At 35.0% G+C, this 12,074-nt stretch overlaps 1 protein-coding gene and 1 long non-coding RNA gene across 2 annotated transcripts in view; one reads left to right on the top strand and one right to left on the bottom strand.

The window, feature by feature from the left end:
- LOC144373752 (transport and Golgi organization protein 1 homolog) overlaps positions 1 to 3,834 on the top strand; it is a 77,247-nt gene extending 73,413 nt beyond the window's left edge. Inside the window, exons 24-26 of the mRNA XM_078036764.1 lie at positions 215 to 291; positions 1,871 to 2,021; positions 3,030 to 3,834. Of these exons, the coding sequence (XP_077892890.1) occupies positions 215 to 291; positions 1,871 to 2,021; positions 3,030 to 3,307 (506 nt within the window). The 3' untranslated portion in view covers positions 3,308 to 3,834. The remainder of the gene's footprint in view (positions 1 to 214; positions 292 to 1,870; positions 2,022 to 3,029) is intronic.
- Positions 3,835 to 9,289: 5,455 nt separating this feature from the next.
- Positions 9,290 to 11,119, bottom strand: LOC144373757 (uncharacterized). Its single transcript, XR_013433313.1, has 2 exons — positions 11,025 to 11,119; positions 9,290 to 9,402 (listed from the first exon to the last, which is right to left on the bottom strand). It is a non-coding gene; the product is annotated as an uncharacterized LOC144373757 (long non-coding RNA).
- Between the last annotated feature and the right edge of the window lie 955 nt (positions 11,120 to 12,074).

Here is a 12,074-nt window from a genome sequence, read left to right as displayed (position 1 = left end):
ATTTCTTCTGAAAAATACATACAAGGGCTCTGATCTTTCTTTCCCAAGGTCAATGGATGGACCTTTACCTCGTACTGGTCTTCTGAGGCATCTGGGAAACCCGTTGTCTCTGGTAAAGGGACCAAGTAATTTCAAAGAATCTGTAATTGTGGATGGAGGATTTTTATTCTTTTCATGTTAGAATAGTCTGAATCCATTCTTTGATCTCTAACAGACTCAGGATGTGGTCCAGCTCACATGAACAGCAGCTCCAGAAGTTCTTTTCCAGCTGAGGTGACGAATGAGGGCAAGGTAAGTTCTGTAGTTACTGTGAATCATGTGGTCATGCAGGAACATGTAGCTTTCCTACAGTACTTGCTCTTTGCTTTATCCTTCTTTGTGTTCTATTTGTACTATCCCATTTGTTTTTTAAAAAGCAAACTGTTCCCCAAGAACCTGAGACCCCCTCAGTCTCCACCCTTACTTCTTTGACTGAGCATCCAGTTGGAGTAAGTACTTAGAGGTTGAGAACTGAATTGGGTTTTATTCTGTGCATTTATGGGAAGGATATTCAGAGCATGACACTGATCTTGTTTGCTTTAAACTGCATGCAATATTGAGCTTACTTTTCTCTTTAACTTGGGAATGTTGCTTAAGTGTGTACAACTATAATGAACTACAGAATGTGAAAAGTTATCACTCTAACTTTATATGGTGTTTTGTGTTGAATGTTCTAAGGCAAAGTAAATTCATTATAAATTATATAATTCATCATTTTTATTTTTGTTTGGAAGAATGTTATTTAAGAATTCCTGCATTTGTGCAAACCCTATTTTGAGTGATTTGAATTAGATTGGTATCAGATTTTCTGTGAAACAATGATCATCTGAAATGACCTCTTGAGCCAGTCCCAAGAAATGGTCTCATTTGTTCACATAAGTGTATTCTCTTGTAACTGTGTTGCTATTATATCTAGTAGGTCTTCTGCAGCTCTATAATAAAATAAATTTTTAATTGTTTAGTTTCAAACCCACTACTCATAGGAAATGATAAATCAATATCTCAAATGGTGTACAGTAAATGAAAGTAAATATTAAAGGCTTGTCTTCCTAATTTGTGTATATAGCACTGTGATGGAAAATACTTCTCAAGTTCCAGTGTATATATATTCCAGGAATATACATCTCTGGAGAAATCTAAGGGCAGCTTAGATAAGACCCCAAACCCCTTTGTAGTAGAAGATTTAAAAGAGAGCAAAGACCCATTGTTAGAGAGAAATAGAGGTGGGAAAAGCATGGCTTGGAGGCAAACCTGGGATTGAGTTCTTTAATATGCAGTGTGGCCTTCAACAAATTATGATATCCCATTTGCTTTTGTTCCCTCTTATTTAAAACAAGACAGTCTACTTAAAGATCTCAGAGGTTGAATAATATATGAAAGACTTACTGAAGATATAGTAGAATAGTAGCTATTATTACATGAGTAGAGAATGGATTTTTCATTTTATTCTGTTCATTCTTAATATGGAAGTAATGAGCTATTGTGATGAAAGGGAAGTGATGGGGATGGGGGGACTCCCTTTGAAATAGATTGTAGTGAATACAGCATGACATACTGGTCAGAAATCACCTCTGTTAATAACCCCTGCCAGTCCTCTTGCCTTTCCCTTTCCTGTGCAGATATAATCAGTAACAAACTGGTCCCTCTTGTGGCATCCTTCCAACTTCTGTAAGCTGTCAGTGGGAATACACAGGAGGGGTGGGTAGAGTTTTGTTGCACTGATGGTGTTCTCTGGACAGGTTTTGGGTTTTAGCTTTTATAGGTATTGGTACTTTGTCTTAATACATAGGAATTTTAAAACTTTTAACTGCTTTCAAATCTTAAATTGCAGGTTCATATGGCTATGAAAGGGCCCCCTCCTTTCTCAGGGGTACCCTTCATGGGACCCCCGATGGGACGGCCTCCACCACCTCCCATTTGGTATGGACCGCCACTTCAGCTCGGTGGGCCTTTTGGGCCTCGGCCAATTCCTCCACCATTTGGTATGATGATCTGAACAGTAGTGATTGACTTATAAATCACATTCATCTTCCACTTCTATTGCTTGCTAAAACAGTTGGTTGCTATCTCAGGTCTTAACAATGAAAGGATAAAGCTGAGTACATTTTAACTTTTCCTCCAGTTTTCTGGGACATATGGGACACTACATAATCTTATACTGAGATAGGCAATAGCTATCTCTCATAGACAAGGATAAGGGGCTATATACAGAAAAGCCAGAAATATTACTTCTGCAGATGTTTGTTGAAAATCTGTTGATATGCACTGCAATAGATGGAAAGGTGGATGAGATGCATGCCATAACTTAAAATTTTGTCACAGATATGAAAATCCTATAACATAAAGTTTGTAATCACCCATAATGGAAGCATAAGCAGTAGGTTATAGAATATAGAAAAGGAAAAGTCAAACCCTCCTTACCTTGAAAAAAGTCAGAGGGAAGTGTTAAAGAGGATTTAACAGTTACCTAATAAATGTTCCTGGTTTAATTAGGTGGCTGTGGAAGGCCTTTTCCAGGAGGGCATGCGTGCACCTTGATTCTGATGGCATGTGTAAAGTCCATGCTGAAATACTTCATGAATTTTTAATGGATACAGTAATAGATAGTGAGATTTCCTTTTATCAAAATTTCTTTGATGTAGTAAAGTTCTTATTTCATAATCTATCATCTTGTCATGGTAATACTTCCAAATATAAATGGAGCTCTTGTGAGATAGAAATAATTCTGCAATTATATAGTAGGGAAAGAAAAAAGACAAGCCTGGAGCTAGGTAGAGCCATGTTAAATCCTTAATATGTTGCTTCATGGCTGGTTGGTCAAAGGCTATAACCTAAACTTGTTCCATCTCAGTTTGCCTCATCTGGCAAGTCAGGATGTTCACCAGCTGATGTTCTAGGCTTGGGAGAAATTAAAGACTATATTAACATACTTGAAATCACCCTAGTTCAGAAATTTCTGGTATTTACATAACTTCCTTTTTATTTTCCAGGTCCTGGTATGCGTCCACCAATAGGCTTCAGAGAATATGCACCAGGTGTTACACCTGGAAAATGGGATTTGCCTTTTGACCCTCGTGATTTTTTTCCAGGACCTGCACCAGCACCATTTAGACCTTTAGGCTCATTTGGCCCAAGAGAGTACTTCATTCCTGGTGCCCCATTACCACCTCCAACTCATGGTCCCCAAGACTATGGGCCACCACCTGCTGCAAAAGACTTAATGCCTTCAGGCTTTAAAGTTGAAACTCCACCTAATTCTCAAGAGTAGTGAGGGCTGTTCACAGGCCTTAAAAACAGGGCCCATAAAATTAACCTCTGACACTTAGTCAGAGTTAAAGGATTATTGGCTTCAAAATATAAAAGTTTATTTTAAATGGTTTATGTTTTCAGAATGAAGCTGCCTTGGTGCAATATACATTTTGAGCCAAAATATTTTCCCCCTAAATATCCCCCACTTAAGCTAGAGTATCCTTCCAATTTAAAAATGTGCAATAAGGAATACCTTTGTTTTAGTTAATGTAGCATATACAATTGCTAAATGATTTAGAATGTCATAATTATGGACATTTCCTGTGGAAATGCTTTAAGAACATGTATTTCCATTATCCTATTATTAGTGTATTCCAGTTGATAACAGAGAAATGGTGTTTTATAAGCTTGATTTTTTTTCTCTTTCAATATCTGGTCGCAGAGACTGTTGGGCTAAAAATGTTTACTCAAAGATCATAAACATCATTTTCCTTCTTGCTGAAGTTCTTTGTTGTAATAGTTCATAAAAATTGTTTATTAATATTTCCCAAGTGTCTGTTGATTCATTGGATCGTCATGAGATTTTGTGCCATTGGGGAAGCATGTAAACGCACTCTCAGAACTGAAGATAGTGACTTGGCAGCATATTCCCTGTTGCTCACTGTTAAGGAGGCTGGACCTTGGTCAACTGTGGACTTCTACAGAGGATTTCTTTTACTTGTGAGAAGTCTTGTGGCTCTATTTTTGTAGCACATTCATGTACTTTTTTCTAACTACTGTCCATGTGAGAATGCTTTTCTGAGAATGAGTTTACATTAGTAGCAAGAGCTACTGCTTTTGCCATTATTGCATTGTAACAGTAAAATATAAGGTGGTATGTTGTATCTATAAAAAATAAGGAAATTTCTTTTTAAAAATGTACACAACACACTCTTCTCTTTCCCATACCTTCCCACTGATTTTCAAGGAATATGATAAAAAAAATTAGAAAAGTATAATCCTCTAAGAATGAATGAAACTCTAAGGCTTATAATGTCTTTACTCAGCAACTACGGGCTTAATTAAATTCTTTTTTTTTGATAGATACTCAAACATATTTTATTTAAAAAACAATTAAAGCAAGTCCTGGATCTGTAACTACTGTCTTTAAAACAATGTTTCTAAGAACTAGCTCTCCAGAACTGTAATTTTAATTACGGCAATTTTAACAGTACATTTTAAGAGGTTTAAGATTTAAATAAAATTATAAAAGCCTGATACTTTTGTTTACTGCTAGACCATATTCTTCCATTCTTTTAAATTCTAGAAAGTAATAGGATTGTTAAAACCTAGAACATAACATATCATTGTTTTTTTATGTCCCCTGAGTATTCTCAAAATAGGGGCAAAAGCTTCAGTGTGAAACAAAATATCTGTGAAACAAAATCTCTAAACTACTGAAGATAACTCAGAATAAAAATGAATTCTTCCTAAAGGACTCAAATTCTATCTACATAACCTCCATTTAATATTAGAAGCAGCAGCTGTGTGTAAGAGGAAAACCATATAATAGCTTATGCCATTTTTAACCATGTAAAATAAAATTTAAGTCACAAACATATTTTGAATGTATCTTTCAACCTCTACAGGACACAAGGCAATGCTGAAGTTACTTAACTTCTAATTTTAAAATAGCATTTAAATAAAGGTGATGTCAGCTAGGAAGATAGATTTTCAAGAAAAGGCAGATTTATTATTTTATTCAAAGCAACAGTAGTTTTTCCTCTAAAGCCTTTTTTGTATTTATTCTATTAGTAAGTTATAATGTGTTCTACGTAGTTTATCTGAGCAGTTCTGAACCCACCCATAGTTGCCTCTCCTTACATCCATCTGATTGATTGTACCACTTCTGTAGCAAAGCCCAAGGTAGCTGCCCATATACAGGTTGTGTAGAGAATACTGTCCCTTGATTCAAATATACTTTTGTATCTCAAAAGTTTTAGAAGTCCTCTCCAGAAAGTTGTGTTTGAATTTAGTTACTAAAATCATTTCATTTGTGAAGCAGTAGTGTTTCAACCTGAAAGTATTATTGCTATAGTTGTAATTATTGTCCAGTAACTCATCTCCTCCCACACTAGAAAGTAAATTTAAACAACTAATTTGTGAGATACAGATTGCTTTGTGTTAACTGCTTCAAGATAAAATCACCTTTTTTTTGGGGGGGGGGGAGGTTTGGTCATTCAGGTCTGAATTAAAGCTAAGCTGATGACAATGTTCAATTTAAATTTGTTTAATGCTGATGAAAGACATTCATACAAAGCATCCTCTTTTTTTTTTTTCATATAACCCCATTCTTTGGTGGAAGCTGGGGTTGTGGCTCAGTGGTAGAGTACTTGCCTAGCACAGGCAAGGCCCTGGGTTTAATCCTCAGCACCACATAAATAAATAGAGGTTAAAAAAAGCATTTTTATGTGAAGGATGCTAAATGTTTCTTCATATAAATTATCACTTTGAGGGGCTGGGGTTGCATGTGAGGCACTGGGTTTGATCCTCAGCACCACATATAAATATAAAGGTACTGTGTCCATCTACAACCAAAAAAAAAAAAAAGGTTTGTTTTTTTTTTAAATTATCACTTTGATATACATGTTTTATAGTATGAGAGAACAGAAAGAACAATGTATCCGTTTTGCTACATTTTAATAGCAGATTTTAAGGGAGCAACATCAAACATCAGTAACATCAAACAAAAAGGTACTGAGTACTCCACAGGGTACAGACTGCTGCCAAGCACCTTGGAAAGTTTACATGACATGGAGAAGATGAGGCCCTTCTCTTGAGAAGTTTACAGTCTGGAAATTTTGACTACTCAGAGTTTCAGTTGAGTGAACATTTTATTAAGGCAAATTCTTCATTTCCTAGAACTACTGTAGACTGAACTATTTTTGCACTTGTGAAATTAACCCAATCCAGATGAAAGAAAAGATTAAATTTGGTTGATAATTCTTTCAGGCTCATATAGTTTTATGAGTCTAGTAAACAAAACTGACCTAACAGACAACTGAAAAATTAAAGACTAGATCTCTTGAAGTGCAAGGGCTAAAACAACTGTTATTTGTTTTAAAAAGCAAACGGATGGTATGATTAGGGTTTACACTAGTTTAAAAATAGGCCAAGTATTGCATTCCCTTCATGCATTGTTCATTTAAAATAGTGAATATTAAAATACGTGGGTTCTACATGTAACCCACAAAAAAGCTCCTCACAAATCTTTATGTTCTGTGTATCAAATATGCACCTTGTGTACTATGAAAGTTTTATTTATGTCTCATCAAGTTAAAAGTAATGTAAATAGTGAAATTATAATAGGCTAATGACCTGCATATTTTATATGAATGTCAATATATCTAAATAGGAAATAAATGGCAGTCATATCTACCTATATTAAAAAAAAATAAAATATCTTTCCAGATTTTTCATACTTGCCGAAGTCTGGCTTGGCACAAATCAGGAGCCACTTGTCAAAAAGAAACTAACTTTATTTTTAGAACTACAAACGCCAAACAAAACAGCTCCTCAGGGAAAAAACCCTCAGAGCCCAACTGCCACCACTGGCTTCCACAAGCCTCTCACCCCCACACCAGCCTCTCAGCCTCCCACAATCCTCCTCCTCTTGAGGCCGATTGGCTGGGTTGCGTGGGCAGAGCCAAAGAAGTCACCCAATGAGCAGCTCCGTGGAGGAGCCAATCAGCTAGATGTTGCTGGGGCCGCTGTGAGCCAATCATCAGCTGGCAGTCTGAAGGGCAGGGAAACAGCCCAATGAACATCACCGCAGAGGAGCCAATCAGCTAGATGTTGCTGGGGCCACTGTGAGCCAATCATCAGCTGGCAGTCTGAAGCTTGCTGGCAGCTGGAAGTTTGCTGGGGCCCCTTTGGCTGTGGCTCTCAACACATACTCATCACTTTATAAAGACAAGGTATGCAGGTTTTAAGGTTTCACAATCAGTTGTCAGAAAAACAGCAGTTGTTCCTAAAGTATCTCATTAGCATCTGACTCAATTTTTTAGATGACATGATTTAGAAGACATAAACCCACCCCAAAATTTGTAATTATTCTGAGAGAGATGGTTTTAATGTTAACCCTAGAATCATTAATGTTAACCCTAGAAACAATAGCAATGTGATGTAGAACAACTAATCAACATGACTAAAAATGTGCTCACTTTCAGAAAAACAATCTGGTCATCTGGAAAAAAAATCACAGCTACAATCTGGGGAACACTCCCATATAGGATACTGATCTGATCAAGGCACACTATTTCTAAGTAGAACTATCAGATGAGGGTGAATTTAGGCCAGCTCTAAGGAACAGCCTATAAGACAGACCATAACTAATCCAATTTCCTTTCAAAGCAATCTGGTACTATCCTACCCACTTCAATTCAAAAGTTTGAAGTTAATTCAAATCAAAAGACCATATTGGAGCAAAAGTGAGCAAATGTGTAAATCCTAGCACATTCTTATTGCTGTATTAAGTTTGAAGATGAGCATACCTACCACAGCAGTATTGTTCCAGGAAGCAGGGTAGGAACAGTGGTAAATTAGGAAATAGACTATTAATTGCACAATTAATAGGAAAGTAAAAACAAGTTTCAAAATCTACAATAAACCTGTATCCAAAGGAGTCATAACAATGAGGAACTGGACTTTAGTTCTGTGGTACAGCTTTGCAATGGACTCACTGGCCTATAGGTACGGCTCACTTCCTGCCTCCTGAAGGATGAATATGCTACACAGAGCTATGATGGTTTCTACTGAGTGGTAAAATTCACAGAAATTAGACATTACTCATGTCAGAATCATTCCTTGTGCAAAGTTTGATGTAGATGAAGATAAAGTGGTTTCTTGGTCAATAACTGCAATTTCTTTTAAAGTCAGTGGGTTTCTTGTATCTGTAACCACAATAGATTTAAAATACTTTGATGATTGATCTACTCCAATGTTACATTCTCGATAAGAGGGACTAAGAAGAAACATGAACTAGTAACCATTAGAACAGTATGAATCCTATATGTATATCACTTACAGTTCTATTACAGTTGGCCCAGGTTTAATCTCATCCATCTCCATGAAAGCAAAACATTTGGTGCTGGTAAACCTTTTTGTAAGCTTGTAGTGTTTGAATTCAAAGAAGATAGCTGCACCTAAGGAATTAAAACAAACAACATAAGCCAGAGACCACACATTTCTTATGTGTCACCAGAAGCCTATGATTTTACAAAGTAACGTGTCAAACAGTCTGATGACACAACTGTTGATAACTCACTGTGGCTGTCACTCCAAGCTCTGGTACTAGCATGTCTGAGTGACATTTCTCCATATCATTTAATTCTACAAAGTACAACAAAATTGTATAGCAAGAATGTAAGTTATGTACACAGGTAGAATCATAAACTACCAAAGAATATAAAATATTAAATACCACAAGAAAAACAGAAGTTACTTAAGTATCAGCAGTACCTATAAAAATGGTTTCAATAAGCACCTATATTAGATAGAATAGAAATTTAAGAGTTCCTTTAAAAAAAATTCTACCTTATATCATTTCTCTCCCTCCTGAAACAACCACGCCCAGATTGTCCTTTCCATATTCTTACAAACTAACTGCCAGTTATACTATCTTTTTACCCAATGCATCTTATTGAAAGAAAAAAAATAATTTAACTGTTAGAAAGTAATCATTAGGTTCCTAAAAGGACTTAAGGTAATTATTAGGGAACCTGCTTCCTTAACTCTGTATTATGAGAAAAACTTCCCTATCAAATAATATTTAACCACATTATTACACAACTAGATAATGCAACTGCTAATTCTCATATTTTAAAAAAATTGATTTGACTTTAAGTCAATATTCATAACTATGTGACATAAGATCTTGTGTTAAGTACACTATGAACACAAACCCAGATAAGTACTGTGTCCTTAAGAAGTCAGTAACTGATAATTACAAACCTTTGATTAATTTTTCAATATGCTTCTGGAGCTCAATGTCCACATTAAAATGAACATATGTATCTTCTTTTCTTGAAGCCACAGGAGTATCTTGCACAGGAGTTAAATCTATGCCATTCAGATCTGGAGAAAAGTTTCTGCTTATGAGCATTCACATATACAGACGGAAAATATAGAAACTGCAAAGGTTACAGTTCCTAAAGAGGCATGGAAAGAGCTGAGAGGAGATTCTCAGGTTAAGAGATTCCTATTTGGTGTGAGCAAGTATGTGACAGTTGTTGAAGTTCATGGGGTATGTGGAGAGAAATGAATATAGACTGGATAGGAGACCTCATGAAGGGAACAAGGAAGCCTTTACATGGCCAAGTGGACAAAACTTGATCTTTATAGTGAAGTGGTAAAAAGAACAAACATGTTTTTCTTAGGGAATAGCCCACTATATTTTTCTATGCAAAAAAAAAATCTGGAGTATTTAATTTGCCACAATGGAGCTCTGCCACCAATTTCTAACTTTGATCAAGTATGACTTATTTAGAAAAGCCTTTAAACCTAACCTTATCATAATTTCCCTGTTAAGAACCAAAAATGGATGAGAACAGCCAACAAAAACCCTTTTGTTAATGAATAATTTTTCATATATATAAATTCTGGTTATACTGTTTACAACATACCCTGAATTTACAACAACCAGATGGTACGTTATATATAGTTTTAATTTTCTGGTTTTTAAAATCTCAGTTTAGTCAAATGCAACATGGACTCATTTAATAACTCCTCGGCGTTTATGTGTTATTCATTTATGTGTCTCAAAAAGCTCAAAAACAATTTAGTACATTTAATAATTAAAAAATATTTACATAAAAATATTTCAGTTTAACATATGCAAAGGTAATTTAACATTTACAACATCATTAAATATTTTTGTGTTTTAAGTATACTTTCTGAATGAGTATGCAGTTTTACAAATGGCCTATCAAACAATGTAAATATTTTCCAGTATACTATATATTTGATAACTGGTAACATCAGAATTTAAAAGTGTACCAGTATTAGTGCTGTGGATTCTGTTCTTTAAATAAATGTTTTTCTTTGTGGTCAATTGATAAAAGTTCCTCCATTTAATTTCAGCACCAATCTGTTCCTTTGGTGCAAAACTATAGATTAAAATAAGCCGTGTGTACTAACTATAGTTATTTCTGTAAAATGGTATAATTTATTCCTTAATCACATCATCATCCCACGGGATTGCTTTCAGGGCATGGATGTTATGGACGCACCCTACTTCCCTGTCCCCTGATTTTCATCTTCCTCTGTAGGACTCACCTAAGTAGATACCTCGGTAGCACAGGAAGAAGAAGGGGTTGAAGCAGGAGAGATGGGAAAACAGGACATGGGGATTTGTGGAGAGAAATGAATATAGACTGGGTAGGAGAAGGTGAGGGGTGCTATTGTTAATCTACATCCTGAAGGCTGTAGCTGCTTTTAAGGACAATGTGTATGTTTAGTCTGCACGTTAGATGGAATCTGAAGAGCAAAAATCTATACAAACTCAAAAGCAAAAGTGAGTGTATAAGTAGGAAATATTTTTTGTAAGTCTTTCGAACTATGTTCTGTTATGATCTCTTCTAGGATTTTGCCTCATTATAGAATGCATTAATGTAAGTTGTCACATATACAAGATCATCCCCTGTCAAAAACTTTGTCCCATATGAGAAAAAACATAATGCAATTTGCCAGTTATTTACCCTTTACACTAACTGTAATATAGGGATCGATGCACTGTCCAGCGTCTTTCAGACCAATTTTCTCAATCCTGATAGTGAGTAATGCCATTCCTGGTTCTGATGGCAACCTTGGTATAAAGTACCTGGCAACAGAGAAACCTCAATAAAAGTTAGCTCCACCAACAATTCAGAGTAAATACTTTGACAAACAGAAGATATAGCCTACCTCTTAGGAACTAGCTAGGCATTATGTATTTTTATTTCCAAAATTCATGAACATCTGATGTTATACTTTTTTAGAAAAATATTTAAATTTACACATAATATATCTGCATTTCCCACCCATACAATCACCTTTAAGCAGAAATAATAATTTCTATAATAATAGTATATAGTATGTATAATAAAAGTATGTTAAAAACATCACTTGAGGAAGCCCAATGATACATAATAGTATAATATGCTCACATAATATTTATATTCAATATGTACTTCTATATTATATTCAGCATCTTAATATGAAGTGGTAGAACAAAGACAAGAAAAGCTTTTAAAATACTTGTTATACTGTTCTAAAGTCTGAGACATTTAATATCACAGTTGATCAATACATTCTTCTCTTTAGTTACTCCTAATAAAGAAAATAATTTACAATTTGATATTTATGTTTTAATTTAACTATATAGTCTAACTTCTATTCTTCATTCTATTTTGTATGATTTATTCCCTCAGAAATTAGTACTATACAGACTGACATATAAAATGGCCATTTGTATAACTGAACATTTTTTTCCAAAACCAACTAAAATTTTTAAAACTAAAACCCACCCAGAACAACATGACAACATTCACCCACCAAGAACATATGAAGGAAGAAATCAACTGTTCAGTATGTTCCCTTTTTTGAAACTACCAATAGAGAACAGATGCAAATAAGCTGATTTTAATCAAGTATGTGTACAGAACCTCAAAATACACTTAACAAAAGATTTTGGTTGATGTTTTTCAAGTTTCTATTCAACAATGTGTTATGCTACTTTTAATGATGAGTTATTTGAAATACATGAAGTA

Source organism: Ictidomys tridecemlineatus, unplaced genomic scaffold, assembly GCF_052094955.1.
Source record: "Ictidomys tridecemlineatus isolate mIctTri1 unplaced genomic scaffold, mIctTri1.hap1 Scaffold_48, whole genome shotgun sequence".
NCBI lineage: Eukaryota > Metazoa > Chordata > Mammalia > Rodentia > Sciuridae > Ictidomys > Ictidomys tridecemlineatus.
The sequence above is the reverse complement of the archived record's forward strand: the minus strand, read 5'-3'. Positions and strand labels throughout refer to the sequence as shown.